We start from the raw sequence: 24,808 nt of genomic DNA, 5'->3' as shown, positions 1-24,808 counted from the left end.
ATCCATCTAAAAAATGAACAAACTGACCTGTTTTGATTTTAACATTGATGTCTATGTAAACAGATGACTATCCGTTTACATCCTTTTTTTTCTCATCCTTTAAATGGTTGTAAAAACTGATGGTTTTTGTCCTCAGCCCCGAGAAACTGGACAGAGGACGGCTTGCCGGCGTTCAGCTTTAAAACCCATTAATTTGACCGCCAATGTCCGCCTACGGCCTCTCTGCATGGAAACTGTTTTTTTTTTTTGGCTGGACACAAGGTTCTGCATGTCCAACTTTTGTGTCTGTCCGAAAAAGAAAAAATGTTTTCCCGCGTAGAGTCCGCAGGTGGACACCGACAGTCACCTTTAAAAACCAATTCAAATGAATGGGTTTTAAAGCTGACCACCAGAAAGCCATCCTCTGTACAGTTTCTTCAGGCTGAGGATGGAAAACCGGCTGAGTGGCACAGGGTGGACACTGGGCGCAAGTGTGAACGCCCCCTTACAGAGGCTTTCTTCATGTTTGCTTTTGTAATGGAAGGAAAAGTCCTGCATGCACAACAAGTAAGCAAACATGATAGAGGCTGTGGTGTTGTTTACATTAGTGCCAATAGGAACAGATGCAGAATGAATCTGTGTCCGTTCTCTGCAACAGTTTAATGTCTGTTGATGTCATCTTAAGATAGAAGACAGCAACGGACATTAAGGGTGCCGTCATACGGCGTTACGCTCCGTGTTTTTGATACATTTTACACGTGTGAAAAGTAGTAAGCCATTGAGTTCAATGGTTTTTTCGTATAACGCGTGTTTTTTTCACGTGTAAAATGGACAGATTTATTGAATTTTACAAGTTTTACAGTCATCAGAAAGAAGAACAGTAACAAAGTAGCAAGAAATCACTTCAGCAATGTTTAGTTACAACTAGAGATGAGCGAACAACATTCGATCAAGTACATGTTCGGTCGGATAACAGGCTGTTCGAGATGTTCGATTCGAGTTGAGCACCAGGTGGCAAACTCACTAAAAATTTGATTCCCCTCCCACCTTACCTGGCGCTTTTTTTGCACCAATAACTGTGCAAGGGAGGTGGGACAGGAACTATGACAACGGAGGCATCGAAAAAAAAATCAGAAAAAGTAATTGGCTGGCTTATTCAGGTGACCTCCAATTTACACGAACAGTGGATTTAATATCTGGCTCATATGAGACTGTGAACTATGTGACTGTGAGACAGGGATAGATGTACAGGCAGGGTTAGCTAAGAATTAGCTTTATTTAGGTGGGAATGTCACTCACACAGCTCTTTGGGGCTCTACCTAGTCATGATCCCTGTCAGCTTGCGATATGCGCGAGCTGACTTTTTCCCCATAGGAATGCATTGACCAGCGTTGATTGGCCAAATGCCATACAGAGTACAGCACTGGGCCAATCAACACTGGCTCTGCCGGAGGCTCTTCTGTGAGGAGGCGGAGTCTAAGAACGGTCCACAGCAGTCTATTCTGGTCCGATCTTAGATTCCGCCTCCAGCAGGACCAGTGTTGATTGGCCAAATGCTGTACTCTGTATGGCATTCGGCCAATCAATACTGGTCAATGCATTCCTATGGGAAAAAGTCAGCTCCCGCATATCGCAAACTGACATGGATCCCGAAGTAATACAGTGACTTGGGCATGTTAGATGCTTCCACTGCTGTCCTAGTTGCATTCCAGGGTGTTGGCATCATTTCCTGGGTTGTCATAGTGGACTTGGTGACCCTCCTGAGTCGAATAGTGGTTTCCCCCTAAACAAGTATTTATTCCCCATAGACTATAATGGGGTTTGATGTTCAATCGAACAGTTGAGTATTGAATGGTTACTTGAATCGAATTTCACTGTTCGCTCATCTCTAGTTACAACGCATAAAAAGGGTGGTGCGGAACCTGAGAGGGTGTCAGTTCATCTCTTAGCAGTCCACTGGAAAAAAAAGACAAGTCCAACAAAGAAAATAAAGATGCGACGTTGTGGTTTTTCCGCCTCCCATTGACTTTAATGGTTTTTTCAGGCTGAATCCGCCTGAAGATAGGTCATGTAACCTTTTTTTTTTTTTTCTGCTAGCTGGAAAAAAAACCGCTAGTGGCTCCCGTTTGAAATGAAGGGTAGGCATTTTTGCAGGTGGATTCCGTGTCAAAATCCACTGGCAAAAAACTCCATGTGAACTAGATCCAAATGAGTTAGGGAATCAATCGAAGACGATCACTGTTCAGGGCAATGTGGAGGAAATGTGCCGTAAACTGGTGGCCGTGATTTTGGAAGATTGTTGTGTCAACGTCAATGTTAGAGTTTATGAAATAGACATTTCAGTTGGAACGGTTTCCAGCATCACTCGTGATGTTTTGATGATGTGCGTGGGTGCCAAAAAAAACATGTTGTCATCAATTTAGACAAGAGAATTTAGATGCCACTACCATGATCCTGAGACTAAATAAGAATCCATGTAATGGAAGCAAAAGGAATCACTAACTCCAAAGAAATTTTGTGTGCAGCAGTCAGCTGGAAAGGTCATGCCAACAGTTTTTTTGGGATGCAGAAGATGTTGTATTACTAGAAACCATGTCATTATAAACAATTACTGGAGACGCCTATTCTTCAACAATGAAGACATTACATTAGGCAAAGAGAAATGCGTTGGAAAGTTGTTGACCAGTATGTTACTGCTTCACGAAAATGTGCCAGCTCATAAGTCTCACAATTCACAAGCTGTTAGCAGGGAATGTGGCTTCATGGAACTTAACCATCCACCCTACAGTCCAGACCTTCTATTCTGAGGGCACCCAATCACTGAGGAGGATGACATTGAAAAGTAGAAGGTCCAGTTTTCGCAGAAAATGTTACTCTTATTCACCTAGATAAATGATTGAACACTCATCAAAAAATACTCCATACACCTGCGAAGGTGATCTCTCCTCAATGAGAGATATTATCCCCTAATCCTGAACACCCCTCGTAACATTTGGAGCTGTAAAGGGGAATACAGAATACTGGAACAAAATAAATCTACTATCTTGTGCTATATTCATACTATAACTTGCCAGGATTTCCTTCTCACAATTTTCGGAAAGCTAGGTAACCTACCAGGTATTGCAGTAATATGTACTGCCGAATACTTAAAGGGGTTGTCCAATCACAAGGATCCTATCTATACTGCTTGATAATGTGGATTTAAGACTTTTCCTAAATGCATTGCTTCAGCAAAACTGCTTTGTTTGTCCACTATCTTACTTTATTCAATTCTTTGCGGCCACAGCCCTGACCTAGCTGCTCATGAGTCAAGTGATGCATCTGCTGCTTTCAGGGGGGAGGGAGGAGGGGCTAAGTGCAGGGAGCGAGCCTGTGTATCTAGCTATTCCTGTGTCTATACCATGTGACCTAGCTTCCTGCTATCAGATAGAGGAGAGGAGCTGCTTTCATTTCTTCTGTTCTCCCAGTTATCAGACTAGCTAATTCAATTGTGTTCATTATGGCAGAGACAGGCAGTCTCCTTATGTAACACAGAATGGAGTTGCTGCTGCCTGTACTTCATAGTCCAATATGGGTGGGCGGAGCTACACACGAATGGGGGGGAGATAAACGGCAGGTTGCATGTGAAACCCCGCCCACCAAATGATGCAAGAAACCAGGAAGAAAGAAGATTTTACAGCAGTAAAGACTGATGAGTATGTGAGGTGGGAATACCCCTTTAATATACCAGATAATTCCCCATTCTTACCAAGCATGCCAAAGCTTGCTAGATTTGGTTTTTCTGGGTTCTGAGAAAGCTGAATAGTATAGCGTGTGGAGCTGTTATAGGGAATTCTATAAACTACATTTATCTAAATAAATCATATGAAGTCAGATGTGTTTTTTAGGGTCTTGGAAAAGCTGGGTAGCATAAGCAGGTATTAGGCACTGCTACATTTTGAGTATAGTAATAAAATAAATCTCCCTTATTGCTGCAAAATCATGTCATTGCTCCATAAATGATTAGTCTGATGATTCCCTACTGACACATGCTAATACATTCTTCCGATGATGTGGATAATAACATATTACACTTGTATTGGTAAATATAATTCCAGTTCCTCATATTTGGGCTCTTAAGAAAAGAAGTTGAAAATGGAACTTTGGTTTGCTGATGTCAAGAAAGTATCAAGCAAGTCATGGGTCACCTTCCCCTTTTATTCAGAGGTGTTGCAACAAGATAGGCTAAGATGACAACATGAAGTGGTTCATTCCAATTCTCTGTAGACAAACCTTTCTTTGTTATTGCCATGTATTTGGGGGATATTGTCACTCCTTAGGGAGAGACCACCATATAGGTGTGTGGAGACTTGTTAAGCCTTTAGCACTCCACTTTGCAAGGAACTATGGGAAGAATATGCAAATCTGCCTTCCATGATGTAATTAGGAAGACAGTTGCTGCCTCATTGTTGCAAACCAATAGAGGGCGCTCACTGGAATGTGCAAGCCCGTCTTAAGACAGGATTCCAGTGAAACAACCCAATAATGGCTGCTCCCTTTAGCCTCATGCCCGACCTTCCAAGAGGCCTTAAGACGGGCTTGCACATTCCAGTGAGCGCCCTCTATTGGTTTGCAACAATGAGGCAGCAACTGTCTTCCTAATTACATCATGGAAGGCAGATTTGCATATTCTTCCCATAGTTCCTTGCAAAGTGGAGTGCTAAAGGCTTAACAAGTCTCCACACACCTATATGGTGGTCTCTCCCTAAGGAGTGACAATATCCCCCAAACCCTGTCTAAGCCTCTCACCTATACCAGGTTATAGTCCTCTCTACATCGGGCTGATGAGATCCAACCAGATCGAAACATCTGTCCTCGATTGAGAAACTATACCTGGTATTAATCCCAGCGTCATTGCTAAACAAAGGCCTCTTGGAAGGTCGGGCATGAGGCTAAAGGGAGCAGCCATTATTGGGTTGTTTCACTGGAATCCTGTCTTAAGACGGGCTTGCACATTCCAGTGAGCGCCCTCTATTGGTTTGCAACAATGAGGCAGCAACTGTCTTCCTAATTACATCATGGAAGGCAGATTTGCATATTCTTCCCATATTGCCATGTAGTCTAGCAAACAATGATAAGTCCGAGCATCGCGGCTGGTGACGTGTTGCTCCAGCACCTCTCCAGGAAATGTAAACCAGGATATTGGCCTTTGTTTTATGGCTTAAATATTTGCACTTATATTGAGCAATTGCACAGTAGAACTTTGCTATCCATATGATGATCATTTCTCAGCACCTCAGTTAACTCCAGTTCTCAATGAATAGAAAAATACTAAAATATCTTTAAGGGAATCTGTCAGTAGAAAAATCGTATTCAAAGTAATCCCGGTACCTTGTAGTACGCTTTACACACTTTCCAAATATATCTGTTATTTAGCAATGCAACTCCATTATCGAGAAAATCATTGCATATTCATATCCAATTTAGTTGGGATTCATATGTAAATGGCTGTTGGGATGTTTCTTATTTTCCCCAGGCTTTGCTCTCCACTGATAACTTCCCCCAGCTCCCCCATCTTCCTTTGACTGACAAGTCTTCCCTGGAGAGAGTTTGCTGGCAGTTAGAAGAGGTAATCTGCGAAGTCTGATGAAAATAAGAAACACCCCAAAGCCCCTTTCACCTAATTTGCATATGAATAAAATATGGATTCTCTCGATAATGGAGCTGCAATTGCTAAAGAACAAAGATATATTTGAGAAGTGTATAAAGACAAAGTCCTATCATTACTTTGATTTTCCTGTTAATAGATTCTCTTTTACTCTTTTAAATAGATTTTTACCTATAGTGATATTGAATTGTTTCTTATTTTATATACACTCAGTGACTAATGTGCTTACGTGTCTATAAAGAGCTCTACTAAGTCTATCTCGTGGGAACACGGCAATGCATTAACCCCTTCCCACTCTGTGCTGTACTATTACGTCATGCTAAACGGGATGTTAACGCTCAACACCGTAATATTATGGAGCTTTGCCTGTGGCATTACCTCCGACACTCAGCTGTGTTACACAGCCAAAGGCACAGAACTAGTCGCTAAAGTTGGAAGATACTCAGATTCTGATGGATTAACCACATTTGACTAATGACCTTGACCTCATCAGCACAGGGAAGCTGCTGCGGTCTCTTCAATCTACCGATGTGTGGTAGTTTTAGGTGTTGCGCCACATTGTGCCACATATTGATAACCTACCCTAAGTATAGACCATCAATGAATAAGTTCCAGAAAACTCCTTAAGGCCAGGGGCCCCATATGCATTTAAGGGTCTGTTCACACAATGGAGAATTAAGAGGAAATTCTTCTTCATTTTCCGCCGCCGGCATTTTCATGCGAGCTAGCCTCAATGGGTGCCGATACAATGCATCAGCATTCCGTTGTGACATCCCGCTCCTCATTAGGCCTGGATGAATGGGCCTAATCAGGACAAAGTCTCAAGCTGTGGACCCCGTGGGCAGAATTGGTGGCAAGATGGAGAAGGAAGCTTCTTTCTCCGCGTCCTGCTGCAATCTCTGCCTCCTATTGAAAACAGTGGGAGACGGATTCGGGAGGAATCTGTTCCAGATTCGGGACCGATATCCTCCCCCAAATCCGTGGCAAATTACTCTGTGTGAATTCACCCTTAGGGTGCATTCAAACTAGGTAATCGCCAGCTTATTCTGAACGTAAAACACGTTCAGAATCAGCGGCGTATAAAGCAGTTCCATTCATTTCTATGGGAGCCGGCATACGAGCGCTCCCCATAGAAATGAATGGGCTGCTTTTTTCACTACGAGCAGTCCCATTGAAGTGAATGGGATGTGCTGGCGTGTATGGCTAGCTCTGCTCATGCCGAGCCGTACACGTGAGCACTTCCCATTCACTTCAATGGGACTGCTCGTAGTGAAAAAAGCAGCCCATTCATTTCTATGGGGAGCGCTCGTATGCCAGCTCCCATAGAAATGAATGGAACTGCTTTATACGCCACTGATTCTGAACGTGTTTTACGTTCAGAATAAGCTGGCGATTACGTAGTGTGAATGCACCCTTACAGTCAGAGCAAAGTGGATGGGATTCTAGCGAATCCCAAGCCCACTTTGCGGTAAAAATCACACTGTGGACACGCTGCAATTTCCAAAACTAGCGCGGTTTTGGAAATCGTAGCATGTCAATTACACCTACGGAAATGCCAGCGGTTTCCCTATAGGTACAATTGAAACAGAAGGTACGCAGAGGAAACCTGTCTAAACTTTGTCTAAAGCGCTGCGGGAAGAACCACTTTGCGTTGCTTCTGAGTGCCGAATGCATTGGCAAGCAGTGAGCTTATGAAAGCACACGGACTCCATAGACTATAATGGGGTCCATGTGCTTTCCACGCGGTGTCCGCACAGAACATGTGGATAGAAAAGTACTTAATTATCCTCTCCATGTGACTCGTATGGACACCGCGTGGAAAGCACACGAACCCTATTATAGTCTATGGCGTCCATGTGCTTTCACTGCTCACCTCTAGCCAATGCGTTCCGTATTCCATTGGGGGGTCCCCATGCGGACTCTCTGAACGGATTACTGAACACAGATGTGAAACGGGCCTTAATGACAGCAAGCAGAGATCCAGAAAACAGATATTTGTACAGAAAGTATATTGGCAAATTGTCTAACTTTTCATTGTACAAACAATAACATTTTTCTTTCCATATTTGTCTGAAACTGGACAACCCCGTTAAGACACGAGGAGAACATGTACAGTGTAATGTCACATACAGCTGCTTCTGAGAACTAGTCCCAATATTATTCCCAGATGCTAGAGACACCTTAAAAAGGGTGCCCTGTATTAAACACTGAGAAATACAGAACAAGTAGACATGGCTAAAGACTGCATCATTAGCAAATATTAGTAGGTTGTTTTTTTTTAGTTCTTTTTACGATTTGATCCTACAGAACATAGCTACATTTTGTCAAAGTTTTCTATCCTGTTGTATTGAGTTGGGTAATTTCATACCTTGGTAATGGTTAAGGAAAAGATTTTTATTTGATTTTATTTTTGGGGAAGATCTGATGGTTTGATCCCTCTTTATTAATTTTTTTTTATTATAAAATTTTTATAATTTAATACTTTAGGCATTTTTGATCTAGGAAAAGGGGGCAGATTTGAATTTGTCCATATACACTGCTCAAAAAAATAAAGGGAACACTCAAATAACACCTCCTAGATCTGAATGAATGAATGAATGAAATATTCTCATTGAATACTTTGTTCCGTACAAAGTTGAATGTGCTGACAACAAAATCCGCCCGTTCCCCACATCTGAATCCGATTGAGCACATCTGGGACATCATCCACCAATTTAACATTGCACCACAGACTGTCCAGGAGTTGTTAGATGCTTTAGTCCAGGTCTGGGAGGAGATCCCTCAGGAGACCATCCGCAACCTCATCAGGAGCATGCCCAGGCGTTGTAGGGAGGTCATACAGTCACGTGGAGGCCACACACACTACTGAGCCTCATTTTGACATGTTTTAGGGACAGAAGAGAGAAATATGAGATTCCTATATATCTCCCATTACTTTTGTAGCCATTGTTGGCTTTGGCTCAAAAAAAAAAAAAAAAGCAACAGAATCTGCAACAAAAAAAGCTGCATTTCCACAATGTTGGACTTTAGTCTAAAGCTTTTTTCAGTTAATTTGCATAAGAATAAAACACAGTTTTTCATGAAAATGGAGCTGCAATGCAAAATCCGAAAGGCATCTTCGGAAAGTGTAGAATCAGACCTACCTTCACATATATGTGGTAGCATCAGCATTAGGGTTGAGCCGATCTTGAGATTTCAGGATCGATTTTAATATCTGATTTCCAATCATTTTCTATTCGATCCCAATTCCGGTCCTAATGTAAGTCAATGGGATTTTCTTAATGATCAAAGATCGGATTTTAAAAATGATCCTGTTCACTACAGTGTGGAGTCCAAAAATTGAAGCCTCCACGCTGTGTAGTGATTAAAAAATCCGCCGGCTACTTAGTCCCCCCCACACACACACACACACACTTACCTGCACAGAACTGCTGCTGCCTCCTCTACCAAGTGTGAGATGGAGCGCTATCGGAGGTCCTTCCTCCCAACCACGGAAAGGCTGTATAATTAACATCAGGCTAAGCGAACTAAATGATCCTGAGTCTTTCTTTTTCTTTTAGTTGCTATGACTCCTAGTATCTTTTTCTATATCTGCTATGACTCCTAGTATCTTTTTCTATATCTGCTATATCTAGTATCTGCTGTTCTGAGCTATGTGTTATTTTATTGTAATATATTACTGTATTATCCATGCTGCTGTAATACACTGAATTTCCCCATGGTGGGACTATTAAAGGATTATCTTATCTTATATACACTATTTCTGACTGACATTTTCTGTCCAAGGCTTGTTTAACACAACTGTGTGTGGGCTGCTTGCCATGATTTAACGGTACGGCTGGTGCATGGGCGGTACATGAAAGTTATCAAACAGGAATAGGACCTGTCCTGAGTTTTGCAACCTGGACTGCCCACATGCTGATCTGTGTAATCCATGGGCTGACAGAAATGAATGGGTTAGTGAGTTATCTGGGAAAAATCCCAAATAGCACATTGACCTAGCCCACAGTCGTGTGTAAGGGGTCTACGTCTGCAGTGTATGGAGAGCATTACGTAAGTTTTATGGGAGCATAAAACACCCACTGATAATATTATGCATTTGCCTTGCAGGTGCTGGAGAGTCTGGGAAAAGCACAATTGTAAAGCAGATGAAGTAAGTAGAGTTTCTTATATCTACTTTGATGTTGTTCCTACACAGCAGTCCGACCTAGGAGACATTGATGTGTTCTTATAGTTTTTATATATCATATGCAGTGGTTTCTGTCACCAGAAACAATACAGTTAGGATTTGATGAGTCTGTTGTGCGCAGTTGTTTATTTCAGTGTCCATCAGGGTGTCTTTTGTCAGGGGCTTCAAAGCAAATGCTTGGGGAACTCTGCTGTGAAGCTTTGGAACAAGACATACCACTTCAAGAGCCAATGTAACTTTACTAAATGAAACCATTCACAGTGCTGCACACTAGCAGTGAATACTTTACCGATGCAATAATGCATTTATATACACTGCAAACTAATTCATTAATCCCCTTCACAGATTCCATGGCAACAAGCTATAGTTTTTAGCAAGTTTTTTTTGCATTTTATATTTTATACATAAAATAAGCAATTTTTCCAATAAATGCTGACAAACCTATATAATTCATTCATATCAAATAAGACTCATTGGACTATAAGACGCACTAAGGTTTTAGAGGAGGAAAATAGGTAAAAAAAAATTTGAAGCAAAAAAATTTGTAAAATATTTAATAACATAATAATATAATATTTCACCAATGTAAATAAAACCGGGGGTTTACGGACACAGGGATACCAAATGTGTATGTGTTTCAACAGTAATGTTTTTGATTTATATGTATACTTAGGGATATGGGGATGATTTGGAAAAAAATAAATATATATATATATATATATATATATAAAATCTATAAATTTTGAAGTTACAATCATTTGATTGCAAGTCCCGTAGACTGCAATACAATTGTATTGCAGTCTATGGGAGATACTCAATATTGCTATTAGCGCTGGTCAGGGGAGGCTCCCGCGTGGCACAGTAACATTGCCATAGCTATCGGGTCTCCTGTACAGCGGAGACTAGATAGCTATGGCAACCGCTCTGCAGGAGCGGCCACCATCTTTAAGGACACCCCCCCCCCCCCCCCGGTCCGGTCCTCCATCCTCCACATGTCTTCAGAGCACCCTGCGCCCCCCCCCCCCCCCCCCGCGCCTCCCTAGACTAGTATTGCAGAGATGCAGGGAGTAGGCGGGGCCTGGTGCGATTGGAGAGTGTGGGCGGGGAGACGTGAGTGCATCACTCATGTCTCAGCTCCCAGTACGCGCCCACACTCTATGCCCCGCCTTCTCTATAATACGAGTCTAGGGAGGCGGGGCGGGACGCAGAACCGGATCAGCAGAGGGCAGCGGCAGCAGGTAAGTTGAGCAAAGTTCAAAAGTAGATAGACGATCGGTTGTGTACATAGAACCCGAACTTACATTTCACATTCTTGAAATGTAGTCTGGAATTAAAACTGTTTTACTAAATGTGGCTAGATGTATATTAAGTTGTAGGAGTATTGGATGCCTGGTGATTGCGATTGGTAGATCAGAGAATTAAATGTACAATACGTATTATACAGTTTTTATACAAGGTTTCATACATAAGATTTATTCAGCTGTCTTCAATAATAATATGCTTGTGTCTGAAATATCAATGTGGATTTTGATCCAGTAAACAGTATTGTAGCTGTTACGTTAGGGCCTTCTGCCGTCTTTACTGTCATATTCAGACAGCTTTGGTTTTTATGTTTTTGATATATGCTTTGTGGCGCAGGTCTGAGGAAATCTTGTTGGTATTGATGGCATCCAGTGATCCATGTCATTATTTCCTGTGCCTCCATTTATAGAACCATGTGCCTCTACAGCTACCCTATTAGGGTTTCCAACAACTCTGTAACCATGTGCTAATGGCCTTAAAGTCAATGGACTATATCCCTAGTATTGCTCAATACTTTGTTAGAGAAGGTACTCTAAGCACGCTCACTATTTATTATGGACATCTTCACATCATTTTTTTTATTTATTAGTTGAATTGGGAAATCATTTTATTTTAATTATAGAACCTCATCCTTTTTGTTTTCTACAGACTGTTTGTCTTCATATATAGCAGACCGCGTAGTCCATGCAGAGTAAAATCCACTAGATGTGATGTTGGATAACAATTTTATTTATATCACAAAATAAACTCAATTTGAAAAAAAAAAAAAAAAAAAAAAAGCAAGTGAAGGTGTCTAGCCCTAAAGGGGTTTTGCAGATGATCATCAGCTGCTATACGGAGAACAGATCCAGAAGCAGATAGCTGTTCTTTGTACGTTGGCTATGATGATTTACTGCACCTCAGCTCTGTTCACATTTATAGGATCTGATCTACAGTAACTCACAAGAAACACAACTATCTGCTTCTGGCACGGTTCACTCCTGTATATTGGACCCCTGTCAATTTGACATTGATGACCTATCATAAACATAGGTAGTCAACATCATTTGCCGGAAAACCCCTTAATTTGCAAATTTGTGTTTCTCCCATTACTTTCTACTATCAGATATAGTTGTGTTCACTCTAATGTGTTTGTTGTGGTTTCAGGATTATCCATGAAGATGGATATTCAGAAGAAGAATGCAGGCAGTACAAAGTGGTTGTCTACAGTAACACCATTCAGTCCATAATTGCAATAATACGTGCCATGGGAAGACTGAAGATTGATTTTGGAGATTTGGCCAGAGCTGTGAGTCTTTCTACTATATTACAAGTGCTGCTGCTGCTTCTTTGAGTCAAAACTATGAAAACCTTTTTGTTTGTATAACAGATTATACATCCATGTAATATTTATTCTGTTTTTCCTCTATTTAGGACGATGCCCGACAGCTGTTTGTCTTAGCTAGTACTGCAGAGGAAGGTATTCTCTCCCCAGAGCTTGCAGGTGTTATTAAGAGGCTTTGGAAAGACGCCGGGGTGCAGGCATGTTTCTGCCGCTCTCGTGAATACCAGCTCAATGACTCTGCCTCATAGTAAGTGTGAGAAATGGTTAAGGAAAAGCAATAGAAGCAGCTAAAGAACTTTTAGAGTTTTATGTGCAAGTACCTTTGATGCTCACTTCATAAAATATTTCTTTTTACAGCTACCTTAATGATCTGGATAGGATCTCACAGACCAATTACATTCCTACCCAACAAGATGTACTTCGGACGCGCGTCAAAACAACGGGTATTGTGGAAACACATTTCACATTTAAAGACCTTTATTTCAAGTAAGAAACAGCAGCTGTTTCAGTAACTATTTCATCTTACTAGGAGACTGTTCCATTCTACTTGGATTCTGGTATAAATAATGCCTTTCTTTAAAAACTTTTTTTTCCGTATCCATTAAGTGAATATTCTGTGTCAAAGACTATCTTTAACTTTTTAGTGTAAAAGTGCAATTTTGGTGACGTGAGTTAACTTTCAATCTGTATGCAAGTAGCAGCTCAGTGCACCTGGGGTATGGCTGTGCCTACCAGAGCACCATTTTTCATTTTGGAACAAATAAACAAGATAAGTGAGCACTGCCAAACAATATGAAATATATGTACAGGATTATACTACCGTGGCTGTAATACAAAGGCAGAGACATTATGCAACAGCCCATTGCTAACACCAAGATCTGGAAATCTTGAACATATGAATTTTGAATTGCATTACTGCTTGTATCTTTACTATATATATGCATTCAGAATGTCTTCCTACACTATGTCTTTAAGATGTGGCTGATTGCTAGCCGCAAGATATTGTCTCTATGTGGGGACAGGAAAGGGTTAATGTTAACGTCAGTACTGTGCATTCTGAATAGTGAGGACTTACTAGCTGATACCCCACTTTCTGTAATCTGTCTGTGTCTTTGTTACTGGAGACAGACTTAATATGACAATAGGCAGCGTTGATGAGGATCACATTGCTATCATATGAGTATAACTTAGTTGCAGTGACCATTTAAACTTCCAGGATTTTTGGTTCATTGAATGGCTGTTACATTTGCTTCTAGTCCATAGTTTGAGCTCATTTTGTGAAAGAATACAAAATAATCTAAGTTTTTGTGGTAAAAGGATAAGTGTAAGATAAGGAGAAACTGCAGCAGTGCCTGTGGTCAGGGGCTCAATGAGTGCGGTGATGGAGGAGAGATGTGTCCAAACCTGGGATTGATCATGCAGAGGAAATTTGTCGACAATAATAAGTAGTATATGGGAAGTCACCCCATAATCCCCAAACCCACATTGAAATTGGATGGACAGTTTGTGCTAATAAACTAAAGCTTCATATTGGATAATTTGGTTAACTTGAAGTTTCCATGTGCTCAATGTAGGGGTTACAGGATTATACCATCAAATTGCAACATACGTCTGTGCTGGGAATAATACTTCTAATAAAAAGATTCTCATATGGAATGTCCATATTTCATCTGAGAACCGACCCAAAAGACATGTTTGTGGGTGACTGGGGACCGGGTTAGAGAGAGGCTTGGGTGGGATATCTGTCACTTCTGTCCAGAATCGGGTAATAAGTGAAAAAGTCCATTACATGCCTGTAAAGTACAGCAAGCAGATGTATGTGCCTTGACAATTTTTTTTAAAGGTTAGTTGACCTTTAAGAATGGCTAGTGAATGATTTATAATTGTATTTAGGCGAAGTTCATATTTGCTCTGGTGTCTCCATTAGATTCTGTCGCAGAAACCGCCCAAAAATTGGTGGAGAGAAAAGTCCAGCACGGAGGACTTTTTTCTCCACCGATTTACTGTGGACACCATTCTAGTCAATGGGGTCTGCCTGTCTCTATATGTAACTGCTGTTTCAGTCGTTTGTGACCCAAATGAGTGAGACCATGGTGCTGTTGTGAACTTGGCCTTAATTGGTTATTCCCTGACAGTGAAACACTGAAAGTCTTTATTATTAGATTTACAGTATCGTGGGTCATTGTTGTCCTTACTTTGTGTGCCAATACTCATCGTTTAACTTTTTTTTTTGTGTAGAATGTTTGATGTGGGAGGACAGAGATCTGAAAGAAAGAAGTGGATTCACTGTTTTGAGGGTGTTACATCGATCATCTTTTGTGTGGCCCTCAGTGACTATGATTTGGTTTTGGCTGAAGATGAAGAAATGGTGAGTGAGCCTATGCTCAAGATTAACTGTTACTTTCTATTAACACATGGCAACACCAGAGAGAATGACGACTTTGCCTTAGAGCAAATAAGGTAACAACCACATTTCCTGTCCTATGAACCTGGAGCATGCGGCCTTTAGAGTTGTGTAGGATATATGTCTCTACTAGGAGCCATACAGCAATCTGGGTATCCCTCCTTTCTCCTTTCCTCTTTCTGACTCTGGCCTGTACATATGGTATTTTCAACAGTAAAACATATTAACCTATTCCTGCACCGTGACTTATATTTAGAGCTTGACTGAACAAAAGTTAATGTACTATACTGTATATTAATGGCATGGCAATGGTGCTGTTTGAGAAGCTGAGATGGTACTTTTAGCAACAGAGGTCATATAACTCCTATTGTGGCTATTTAAATCCTTAGATTGTGGTTCTCAACATTTGATATGCATACCCAGCATTCCTGGTGGAGAAGAACGCCAGTCTCTGACAACTAGTGCATGCACACACAGGGAGAACATATAAACTCCATGCAGTGTTATCTCTGATCAGATTTGTACCTAGGAACCCAGCAGTGCAAGGCAACAGTGCTCAATGCTTAGTAACTGTGCTGCCATGATTTTGAACCCAATGGATGATCTTTTCAAATGTGCTTTTCTTTTAGTAGATATTTTCTACTCTATTACAGAACATCTGTGATCGGTACTGCTCTTTCTCCTACTCTCTCCTTCCATTGTATTTGCCAGTTTTACATAGACACACCCTTAGTAGGTTAAAAAAAAAAGACGGGTCTATTAAGTTCTAGCATTTTATTATTTTATGTAGCTTATTTGTGGTCACTGTCCAATATAAGGCTCTCAAACTATATATCCCTATTAGTATGTCTTTGGAGTTTTGGAGGAAACCAGAGTACCTGGAGGAAACCCACACAAAGACGGGGGAAACAGACAAACTCCTTGCAGATGTTGTCCTTGGCAGTATTCGAACCCAGGACTTCAGCGCTGCAAGCCTAAAGTGCTAACCACTGAGGTTCTGTGGCTGAAGCAGCTGCAGAATCCGCAGTAGGACACATATTTTTTTTTTTTTATAAAATAAACAATGAAAACAATGGAAGGCATAAAAAGGAACCCAACAACAGTTTTTGAAATTGTCATCAACTATATAAATTATATAAATATGAAAATCTGTTTTGTTTTTTTCTTTCTACCTAAACAGAATCGAATGCATGAGAGCATGAAGCTGTTTGACAGCATTTGCAACAACAAATGGTTTATTGACACCAGCATAATTCTCTTCCTCAACAAAAAGGATTTGTTTGAAGAGAAGATCAGCCGAAGCCCACTTACAATCTGCTACCAAGAATACTCAGGTACATTCTTCATGTGGCACATGGGAAGGACACTTTATTTAAGATTTCATTGGCGATTATGAGAGCAGTCTGGAATTATTAAAAAAAAACAAAAAAAAAACTATCATTTATGTTCATTTTCTAGGCTCTAATACATATGAAGAGGCAGCTGCCTATATTCAGTGCCAGTTTGAAGACCTAAACAGAAAAAAAGATACAAAAGAGATTTATACACATTTCACATGTGCTACGGACACAAAGAATGTGCAGTTTGTGTTTGATGCAGTGACGGATGTGATCATAAAAAGCAACCTTGTTGAGTGTGGCCTTTACTAACTTGGAAGAACAAGTAAGTGATAACTTCAAAATGAAAAGAGTTTTGCCATCACAGACATTTCTCCCCTATTCATATATCACTGTCCCAGTGATCAGGATAATTTTAAAGTCCTTTTAAAGTCTATGTGTGCATGAAGTACCATTGCGCTTGCATGACTGTTGTTTTTTTTACCTCTATAGAGTTGCCAGGGCTGTAATCTTCAACAGCCCCACAGAAGTGAATAGAGCGGTAGGCAGTGATCTAATACTTATTTTCTGTCGTAAGGATAGGGTATCTGTAAGTTTCTGTAATAGCACAACCCCTTTAAGTTACCAGTGTTAACATATTTGAACAGCATTTTGCAACAAATCAGATATTTCCTACTACCATGTAGCCACATTGGCTGCATTTGTGGCAATCTAGTCTATACTTGTGTACTTGTGTATGTACATACATACATAAACACATACACACACATATATATATATATATATATATATATATATATATATATATATGTATATATTTAGGGCTTTTATTTGTGTTGGTTTTTTTTTATACATTCATTTTATATAGGAAAGGGACATTTTGGGGACTTTCTCATATTTTTAATGCTTTAGTATTTTTATTTGTTTTAAATTTTTTAGCTTTTTTTTTTTTTTTTTTTTTTTTTTTTTACAATGTTTTTTTATGTCCCACTAGGGGACCTGAATCGGAGATCTGATCACTGGTTCAGTAGTATACCCTGAAAAGCATGTCTTTTGCAATGTATAAGGGAAGTCAGCATGTGCAGACACTCAGGCTGGTTTCCTCATTTACAAGTAGGATCAACCAGGTTTGTGGCTGTGGCACACCCTGGCAAAATACATATCTGCACCCCAAAGCCACCCCTCCACCCCTTACCTAGGAACACATTGTTGGGGATTTGATGGGGGGGGGGGGCATTATAAGCGCCAAAACCTCTTAGATGCCGTGGTCATGTTTGACCCAGCATCTAAGGGGTTAATATCTGCAACTGGGTCGCTGGAGCAGAGTGTTGTTTATATGTAAGTCTGATCAGGCAGAAAGCTTCTGTCATAATAGTAATTTTCCTTACACCAAGACAACAGCGCTGAAGTATTGTGGCACGTGTCATTGTGGGGTTAAAATCTCTGCACTATCTGTGTTGAAATCAAATTATATGATCTATCTGTGACAGTTTCTCTTCTATGACTGTGTATACAGAGATAACTAAACACTGATCGGACCGCCTCCTTGACTTCTCAGGATAGAAGGAGTAGGGTTTTCAACAGATAAATTACAAGTTATACTGACTCTTTTCACACCTAAACAGTGTATAATCTGCTTAGCTGCTTCTGTTCTATAACATGCTGCCTACAGTATGGATAGCATTTTCCATGTGACAGGTTCTCTTAAAAAATGTATATAATTACAGGGCAGGACTTCTGAAGTTATTGTTCGTAGGCTGATAAATCCTAGTTGTGAATTTAGCTATTGCTTACAATTCTTTTAATATTAATGCAAAGGGCTGCAGTGAAAGGTCTTGCTTAAGCTTTCTATAAAACCTCAGTTTCCTGAATAGGAAATGTCTCTGCTAATAACTAACAGCACTTTATTTTTCTGGAGTGAAAGGATTAACAAGTGCTTTTATGCACCCTGCTTCAATCCGTCCAAACAGCAGTTTATACATACATATGACATTAAAGGGGTTGTCCAGCAAAAATCTTATATTTTAACCCCTTCCTGCTAGAGGAATTTTTGGATTTTCGTTTTTGACTAACCCCCATCCCCCTTCCAACCCCCTTAACTCTGTTATTTTTCCACTGTTAGAGCTATATGAGGTCTTAATGTTAAAGGGACAATTTTTTCTTCATGATGCTACCAGTTATTATTCAGTACAATGTACTGGGAAGCTGAGAAAAAATTCAGAATGGGGTGAATTTGAAGAAAAAGTGCATTTGTGCGACTTTCCTACAGGCTTCGTTTTTACGGTGTTCACTGTGCAGCCAAAATGACATATGATATGTATTTTATGCTTCAGTACGATTCTGAGGATACCAAATTTACATGGTTTTATTTTACCCCCTTAACAAAAATCTGCTGCTGCTGACCACCGTCCTCCTTTAAAGAGGACCTTTCATCAGTTGAGGCACATGTGGTTTTATATACTGCTAGAATTCAGCGCACTGTCAGCTTTCACAATCTGTGCCCCAGGTGAAGAGCTATCTGTACCGTAGCTCTTCACAGTCAGAAGGGCGTTCCTGACAGTCAGTCAGTCCCTTCCTCAGAGCAGCACCTATAGCGCTGTACTGTGAGAGTGGGGAGAAATGCCTCCTCCCTCTCCTCACAGTGCTCGTCCATAGACGAGCACTGGGGGAGGCGTTCCTCCCCGCTCTCACTGTACAGCACTATAGGCAGTGCTGTGAGGAAGGACGTTCCTGACTGACTGTCAGGAACGCCCTTCTGATGGTGAAGAGCTATCGGTACCGGTACCGTAGCTCTTCACTTTGGGCACAGATCGTGAAAGCCGACAGTGCATTCAGCACACTGTTGGATTTCCAGCGGTATATAAAACCACATGTGCCCCAACTGATGAAAGGTCCCCTTTAACACCTTGTATGGGTTAGGGCTAAGTGAACATATTGATTAAAAAAAAAAATGAAATGTATAACTCCCATGCTGTTTTAATTCCCAAGAAATATTTAAAGGGTTAGCAAACTTCCCAAATGCTGTTTTGAATTACTTGATTGGTGCAATTTTGAAAATGTGGTGCTATATGGGGGTTCCTAATATATAGACCTTTAAAACCCCCTTTATAATAGAAGTTGTCCCAACAAATGGGTTAAATTAAATGACAATTATCCCCTTAAGGACAAAGCCCCATATGTCAAAGTGGATGTTTCACTTTATATGGCTTTGAGACACTTTAATTTGTTTAAAGTTAAACATTTTTACAAATATAAGTAATTAAACATTCTGCAAGGTTTTAAAGATTTTCTCTAAATATCTTTTGGTCACAGTCTTATTGTCTTGACCGGTTGCCAGTGAATACAACCATGAATACATATTCCCACACATGTAGTGTCCCTGCCTGATAACCTGGCTACAATAAGAAAATCAGAGCTGGTTTCCTGACAAGTCCCAGACATAGAAAGTTTCTGCATTTGTGGTCGTATCCATTGACAACTTTTCAAGACAACAGACGTCACCACTAAGATGATTAGAAGAATTTTTTAAAACTCTGCAGAATTTTCAACTACTTATATTTGCAAAAATGTTTAACTTTTAAGTATCTACAAATATAGATATGATTATGTTCATGGGAATACGCCTTTAATACTCCGGAAGCTGTCCGCTCAGTGAGCGGGCAGAAGGCTTTTGCTATAATCACACGGTGGTTTGATCTGGTCGGGGTAAAACATCTCAAAGTTATTGCCATATAAAGTGATATGCTGTCAGTTTTGGGGATAAATGGGGATAAATGACAAATTATAGAGGTTATTTTTTTTACCCACAAATATATAAATATCAGTCTGCTCAATTACTTCTCTTCTATAACATGCTTCCTACAGATTAAACAACATTTTTTATGTGATGGTTGCCTTTAAAGCAGACAACATATAGTTTATCCCCGTTACTTTTTATGGTGATGGTGCCTCTGCAGTATCTGGGAAGACGAAGCAGACCCTGAAGTTATTTTTCTGTCTTGCTTACTCGAGCCTATTATACATGTAAAATAAATGTCAAGATAGAGATTCTATATTGCTGGCTCCTGTTCTCAATACATTTGCAAAATTAGCAAAGCCAGCCTGCAGGGCAGATTTTATTCAGTCCATGAAGAGCTTTAACACTGTAAGGACGCATTAGTAGTAGTTTGTACATTAACGCTTGGGAACTTTTTTCATATTATCCTGCCCCACCTTCCAAAATTCATTCTGCATTAAAAATCCCATGGTAAGTTTGACCGGCGGGTCATTGCGATTACAGCGATACTATATTTATATTTAGCTTTATTGTGTTTTACTGCTTATACGAATATAACATCACTTTGTGAAAATGAATGTCACTGTATTCTGAGGCCTAGAACTTTTACTGTTTAGTTGACCGAGATATGTCAGGGCTCTTTATTTGTGGGACAAGTTGTACTTTTTATTGGTACCAATGTTTGGTTTGTATGAGTTTATTTCCTTTTTATTGCTATTTTTAAGGGAACACGAAGTGACCAAAATATGTTAATTTGTGTATTGTGTCATTCAATCTATGGGATAAATAACCCTATTTTTGAATAGTGGGGGCTTATACGCTCATGTGGATATCTAACCTGTTTGGGTTTTTTTGTTTGCGTTATATGTTTTCTAAATGTAAAGGTGGTTTTTTTGAACTTGCTATTTGTTTATTTTCTTTATTTGAAACTTTTTTAATGTAAATTTTTTTTTACATATCCCACAAGGGTACTTGAAACTGCAAGATCAGACCCCCAGTGCAATGTACTGCAATACATAGTACTGGAGAACATCGCACATAAGTTTCTGTACCTGCAGCATTACAGCACCTTACTATTACAGCGCCGAGTGTTAAAGGGTTTGGCCACTTTCAGTCCAATATTGAGAGACAAATGTTATTGTTTGTACAATAAAAAGATATACAATTTTCCAATATACTTTCTGTATCAATTCCTCACAGTTTTCTAGATTTCGGCTTGCTGTCATTCATTCTGTTACTTCTAGTGGATAAAACTCTGACCATGGTCATGTGATTTACAGTCCATGGTCATGTGATGAGCACACAGGTACACATCTCGTTATAGTCACAGCACAATAATCAGACATCTGCCTGGATAATCAGCCCTTCACCTGTGTCCTCATCACATGACCATGGACCGTAAATCAGGATCTGAGATCCCAGCTTCAAGTCCCCATGTGGGACATCTAAAAAATGAAAAAACAGACAATCGCATAGTAAAAACACACAAAAAATAAACGAATAATAAAAAGTTTAAAAAACCATTATATTAAAAAAATGTAATGTATTCAAAAATAAACAGTCATGTTAGCTATCCCCACGCGTGTAAGTCCCCACAATTTGCAAATTAACATATTTTGGTCACTTTCGCTTTCCCCAAAAAATAACAATAAAAAGTCATCAAAAAGTCATGCACACGAAACATTGGTATCAATAAAAAGTATAACTTAACTGCAAATAAAGAGACCTGACATATCTCCGAAAACCTGTGTGTTTATTTCATACTGGACTAAAGGTGCCCACACAAACTAGCTAAGGGTTGGTTCACATCTGTGTTGGTATTCCATCCGGGGAGTCCACATGGGAACCTCTCGAATGGAATACCAAAAGCAATTGCAAGCATTGGGTGTTAAAAGCACACGGATCCCCATAAACTATAATGGGTCCGTGTGCTTGCTGCGCGCTGCCCGCACGAATCATGCGGACAGGAAAGTAGATTGTGAACTACTTTCCTCTCTGCATGTTCCCTATGGAGATCTGGCGGCAAGCACATGGACCCCATTATAGTCTATGGGGAACCGTGTATTCTCCGGATGGAATACCAACGCAGATGTAAGCCAACCCTTAGCTAGTTTGTATGGGCACCTTTATTCCAGTATGAAATAAACATACAGGTTTGTTCACTTTGATCTTGTATGTTATTGGGAAGTCAGAGCAACATCTTTTTTGTTTCTCCATTGCTGGTTATACATAAAGCAAACTCTTCCTGTTAGAAGAGAAAAAGAGCTGCTGTTTTATTTAATACTTTAAATGGGTTGTGCTATTGAAGACTCTTTGGCTTATACATAATTCTATGGGAGTGGTGGCAATTGTAGTCCTGACAGCCCCATAGTAGTGAATGGAGCATTAGTCACACAAGCATCCTGGCGCTTAATCCTCAGAGGGACCCTGTTCCCCATTCTCCTGATGGCTGGGTGTCCTATCGGTTGGACCTTTTGAACAGAGTACATAGAGCTCTTCATTCTTATCCAGCTTACCGTGTGCAGCAGCAGTGACCAAGCAGTATCAGCCGGGGGCAAGGAAGTGCTGACGGCACATGAGACAACAGCAGTCCAACACACTTTTGATCCAATAAAAATGGTTCTTTTATTTGAGGGAATTAAAACAAAATACACACAGGAACACTAACGCATTGCGGCAGCACTGTTTAAATAGTATCAAACTAAAAACTTGCACTAATGGAAAAAAACATCAATCAATAAATAACAGCTGGTGAATATCAAGAAATTTAGAATACTTGCTGACCAAGTATGCATCCAAAAATCATAATACATGTAATAAACAAATAAATATCAATAATGTATATACACTTCATTGATGTACACAGTGTCACAAAAAAAAGGGGGGGGGGAGCACTAAAATGAGAGCAAGTATGAACATATGATATTCTTACCAATAGCTAACCATAGAGTGATCCAAATGGGGGAAAAGGGTAAAATGGACCAAACGCAGAACCAAAATATGAATGTGGTCCAATACTGATATATAATATCCCAGTAAGTCTTATCTTCTACAGCTATCAGAGATTGAGAAAACTCTCAGAATAAAAAGCAGGGTAAAAAAAATGTCAAGATCAAAAACAGGGTCAAGTGTGAATCCTGTTTAAGGCTGGGGCCCCATGTTACGGAAACCCAGGGTTTTTTTGTGCTAGATTATGCTTTTTTAAAAAAATAAAAAATAATAATAATAATTTCGAGTCGATGCCGAGAAAGTACTTGTAGTTCTACCTTCTGCTCAACCCACTCCTGGCTGTGTCTCAAAAAACTGCAGCAAAATCTGCATTAAAAAAAAAAAGCTGTTTCCGCTACGTGGGACGTCAGCCTAAGGTGATTCAGAGATTTTCATCAGTGATTATGAGCCAAAACTAGGAATGGGTTAAAAAAAAAAAAAAAAAAAAAAAAAGCACAGGTCCAAATATTTGTATTGTACCTGATCTCGGTGTAGTCTCCACTCCTAATTTTGGCTCACAATCACTGAACAATATCAATGACCAAACACTGACTGTGTGAAAGCAGCCTAATGGTGATATATGATATCTTGGCATGCACTTAACTCCTTTGGTGGTCTAGTAGGTATGAAGATCCAAAAAGCTTCAGTACTCTATGTCTGTGGTCGCCACCACTGAGGGTTGCCTGTATCTGGCAAGTGTTTCCAAACTCTCTCTTCCAGAGAATAAGTATTACAATTCAGGCTAGATTCACATCTGCAGTCGACGACCGTTTGGGGATTCTGTTCCCATTCCATTTGAAAAATGCAGAAAGAAAACTCCTGCAAGCAGAAAACCTGGCGGACCCCATTATAGTCTGAGGTTTGCAGGTAACTGCTTTTTAACAGGTCCAAAGAACAGAAACTCCACCGCAGGTGTGAACCTAGCGTCAGCTAAGTTTTTATTTTGTACATGTCTTCCTGACTGTAGGACTATAAATTCTTAGTAATCTGTACATATTTGCATGTGATACACACATGTAATAACCTTTATACTTTAGCCATGTGGCATTGTCTACCATCTCTACAAATAAACTGGGGGAAAGCTATTCCTCAGAGTTGGGGCTGTCCTCACCAATATTCTAGCCAAAGTCTCATCTTTGAAAACATAGGGCAATATATTTATTCACTATGGAGGATTATCTTACTGAATTTCTGAATGTAAACTGGATAAAACTGCCTTTCTGACTTTGTGTTGTCTTGTCTCGCAACAATTTTTCTGTATGCACATTTCTACCTTATGTTTTGTGCATTATATTGATGCACGATACTGTGTTATTTTATTACTATATATTCTAAATCACCACTGACAAATCAAGGACGTGTTATTCTGAAGAAATGTCTTCACGTTGGATAATCCAGGGATAGAAATTTAGTGCTGCGAATAGCTATGCTTATGGAAAGCTTTATACGTGGGTGTGTATGTTCTCGCTGCTTTAACATTTAGAGGGTACTATATTAGCTCACTCAGTAGGTTGTAGGAGGCTGCAGGCACTAATATTAAAATGTAGTATTATGCATTTGCACAAGTAAAATCAACAGTACAAGGTAAATGGTAAATTTTACAAATGTGATTTCCACTGAAAAACAAGCCTACTGTGGTAATTCAGACTTGTAACATGCTCATTGTATTGCAGATGTTCACAGCAGATTTCACCACTTATAGGGTTGATGAGTTGAAATATATGGTGTAAGATGACTCCTCAAATGAAACTGATCCAATTACATTATATTTCTGATTAAAAAAAAAAAAAATCTGCTGGTCTAGCCTAGTGGCTGTAAATCACTTTTTCCTTGTTGAAAAGACCAACTCAGTGTCACGCAAAC

General features: G+C 39.9%; 1 protein-coding gene across 1 annotated transcript in view; it reads left to right on the top strand.

The window, feature by feature from the left end:
- The window catches only part of GNAI3 (G protein subunit alpha i3), a 39,627-nt gene that overhangs the window by 11,879 nt on the left and 2,940 nt on the right, over positions 1-24,808 (top strand). Inside the window, exons 2-8 of the mRNA XM_075264344.1 lie at positions 9,737-9,779; positions 12,264-12,405; positions 12,531-12,688; positions 12,799-12,927; positions 14,680-14,809; positions 16,026-16,179; positions 16,304-16,507. Coding sequence (XP_075120445.1) covers positions 9,737-9,779; positions 12,264-12,405; positions 12,531-12,688; positions 12,799-12,927; positions 14,680-14,809; positions 16,026-16,179; positions 16,304-16,494 — 947 coding nt within the window. The 3' untranslated portion in view covers positions 16,495-16,507. The remainder of the gene's footprint in view (positions 1-9,736; positions 9,780-12,263; positions 12,406-12,530; positions 12,689-12,798; positions 12,928-14,679; positions 14,810-16,025; positions 16,180-16,303; positions 16,508-24,808) is intronic.

This window comes from Leptodactylus fuscus, chromosome 2 (assembly GCF_031893055.1).
Source record: "Leptodactylus fuscus isolate aLepFus1 chromosome 2, aLepFus1.hap2, whole genome shotgun sequence".
Classification (NCBI taxonomy): Eukaryota; Metazoa; Chordata; class Amphibia; order Anura; family Leptodactylidae; genus Leptodactylus; species Leptodactylus fuscus.
Note: the sequence above shows the minus strand (reverse complement) of the source record. Positions and strands in the feature narration are given on the sequence as shown.